Here is a 2,744-nt window from a genome sequence, read left to right as displayed (position 1 = left end):
AGGACAAGGAGCCCGCTACCTCTTCTCGTAAAGGAAAACAAGCAGTTGATTCCGAGGAGAGCGACGACTTCGAAACATCTAGTGAGGAGGATGAGACTAGAGATGAAGCAGAAGCTGATGTCCCCCTGTCTCCTGTGGCTCACAGAACTCGTCGAGCTTCTTCGCCCAAATCACCTGGTGCTCCTTCAAAGGGTATTAGAATGAAGGAAAAGAACATTCCCCTATCATCCTCCAATAAGATGACCGTGAGATGGCCTGCTCAGGAGGAAGAGGCAGAAGAAGAAGAAGAAGAGGTTGCCCCACTTCTTAGCAGGAAAAGATCTCGGCCTACTGCTCCTTCTGAAGCTCAACCTCAGCCGGCTCAAGGAACCGAATTGCGTACCAAGTTTAGACATGAGAGCTCTGAGGTTCCTCGAGATTCTCGTGCCTCGAAGAGGATTAAAAAGACGGCTCATCGGGAACGCCAACTTTCTCCGTTATTTGAGGAGAAGTTTACTCAGGATCTTCCAGAGGGTAAGATTTCATCATTTTTTTTATTATTTCACCTTTGAATATAGCGTCTTATTTCTCTCTTTGCCATTATAGCTGAGCCAGAAGAGGAAGGGGAAATCGTGCCCGAGCCTTCTTCTCCGGGTTTAATGGATGTTGATGAATCTAGCTTCACTGAACAAGTGCACAAGGCTATGAACGAGGAACCCCTTCATATGGACATTGTTCCTCCTCCAGCCACCACATCGACCTCGCCAACCGCAGATACAGGTACTGATGTTTTCTCTTTTGGGGGACATTTTCGGAAGATAAGTGAATCAGAACGTGTTCCTCTCCTACTAACTTGTGCGCTTTATCTTCTTTTAGTTAAACTAAAGGAGGTGAGTGCGGGTAGTAGCGCTGCTAATCCCGCAACTATTGTTGAAGGTAATCTCACTTTATTTGTTTTGATTCTTTCATATTTCTTGCATATATGTTGACAGATTTTTCTGCTTAATAGACATCCCTGTCAACGAACCGAAAGACATAGAACTTACCCATGATATGGGTATCGGAGATTTCGATGAGCGAGACTTCGATCTTGACATTTCTGAAGATGTACACCAGGAGATCTCCGATATACTATCGACTCCGGTTCCATCCGCTACTACAGGACCAACTACTCGAGTTGATTCAGCTGAAGCAGATGCATCAAAAGGTATACCCTTTTAGACTCCAGTTTTCAACTGTACTTTCATCTGTTATTGTTCTTGAAGAGGACCAACCAACGAAGTTGATGCATCTACCGTCATTGGTGAATGTGATCAACCTGAAGGTTTGGGTTTCTTACTTCTGGCAAGTCCTCCAGCTGAAGTTGAACCACCAGCCGCTGCTCCTTCGACTTCCACTTCGAAGCTGGACCTGTTGTGCCTTTCACTCCGATTCCAGTGGATCATGAAGTAGGAGGGTCGAATGTTATGGTAGAAGAGCAACCTCCTGCTACTTCAGCTCAACTTGGTACGTCTTATCTAATTGTGCTTCGCAGTTAGATTAATACTTGTGAAGTGTTTATTCATTCTTTTCTCATTGACAGAACTTGCTCCTCAAGACCTTGGCGACTTAGACCCGAAGTCGTCAAAAATTGTAATTGAACAACAGCTTGATGTAATGAATCCACCGCCCAGCATTACCTCTACACAAACTTCGGATGTCGTGGAGCAGGTCTCAGCCTCGACAAGTCAAGGTAATCACACTTTGAATTTGGGATAATTCTACTCATTGCCGTATGCGAACGTGTATATTTTATATCTATTTCTCTTTGCAGATCTTTCTTCATCATTGTCCGATTGCATTCGAGCTTTATTGGCAGGTGAAGATCCGGACAAAATTTCCCTTTGTATTGACATCCAAAGCTTCATTCTTTTCTTAAACGCCATGGTTGATCGAATTCTCCTTAAAGGTTCACCATTTGAACTTTTCAAGAAGTCTCTCGATCACCATGTGTCAGGAATTAAAGAACAGGGGTGCACCGAATTGTCTAACTCCCTTGAAGCTTATTTGGTTGATCTTAAACAACACATCGAGCAGTTACAGAATTTCCGAGCTAATGGCGCGCCTTCTTATATCGCTTCTCAAATGGACCTGAGGCTGCAAGTATGGCGTGATTCTCAAAAATCCGTTGAATCTGAACTTCAAGTAGTTAAAACTCGCATCAATCAACTCCAGGTGAGTGTTGCCAAGAAGGCACAAATAAAGGTGGACATGTATCGTGACTTGGAGTCGCGTCGGGCAGAGATAGCTCATTTAGAAAAGCAACTTGCCGAAGCTAAGGATGCTTGTGAATTTTTGGAGTCTGATCTAGCGGAGGTAACTCAAGCCGAGGTGATTACACTCCGACAACTGAATCTTCAGGACAAGATTTTTGCTGACAAGGAACAAGAAGCCGCCAAAATCCGAAGCATCGATGAAAGGAAATTTAAAGCAAATCTGATACCTGAGCTCGAGTTGGCTTTTGCGACAAGGCTTTCCCAATTAGAAGATGAACTCCGCCATTACAAATTATTGTAATTTTGAGAACATACATTTATTTATTTTTTTTATGCTGTCTTGTTTAAACTCTTTTGGTTAATATAGTGAACTATTTTGGTTATTGATATTTTATTATGATTACTCGTTCTTGTTAAGAATAAATAATCACAATACTTATAGAATTTTTGGCAAATCCTCAGCCATCAACGGATTTGATATGCCTTTACCAACTACCGTTTGAGTCGGGC

At 42.8% G+C, this 2,744-nt stretch overlaps 1 protein-coding gene across 1 annotated transcript; it reads left to right on the top strand.

Annotated features, from left to right (window-relative positions):
* Positions 627-1,218, top strand: LOC109824792. The gene is made up of 3 exons (XM_020391438.1): positions 627-759; positions 856-915; positions 989-1,218. Exons 1-3 carry the CDS (start codon positions 639-641, stop codon positions 1,198-1,200), a joined length of 393 nt encoding a protein of 130 aa, XP_020247027.1. The 5' UTR covers positions 627-638; the 3' UTR covers positions 1,201-1,218.

The sequence above is a fragment of the Asparagus officinalis genome, chromosome 9, assembly GCF_001876935.1.
Source record: "Asparagus officinalis chromosome 9, Aspof.V1, whole genome shotgun sequence".
Taxonomy (NCBI): Eukaryota; Viridiplantae; Streptophyta; class Magnoliopsida; order Asparagales; family Asparagaceae; genus Asparagus; species Asparagus officinalis.
This window is presented reverse-complemented; position numbering and strand designations above follow the sequence as displayed.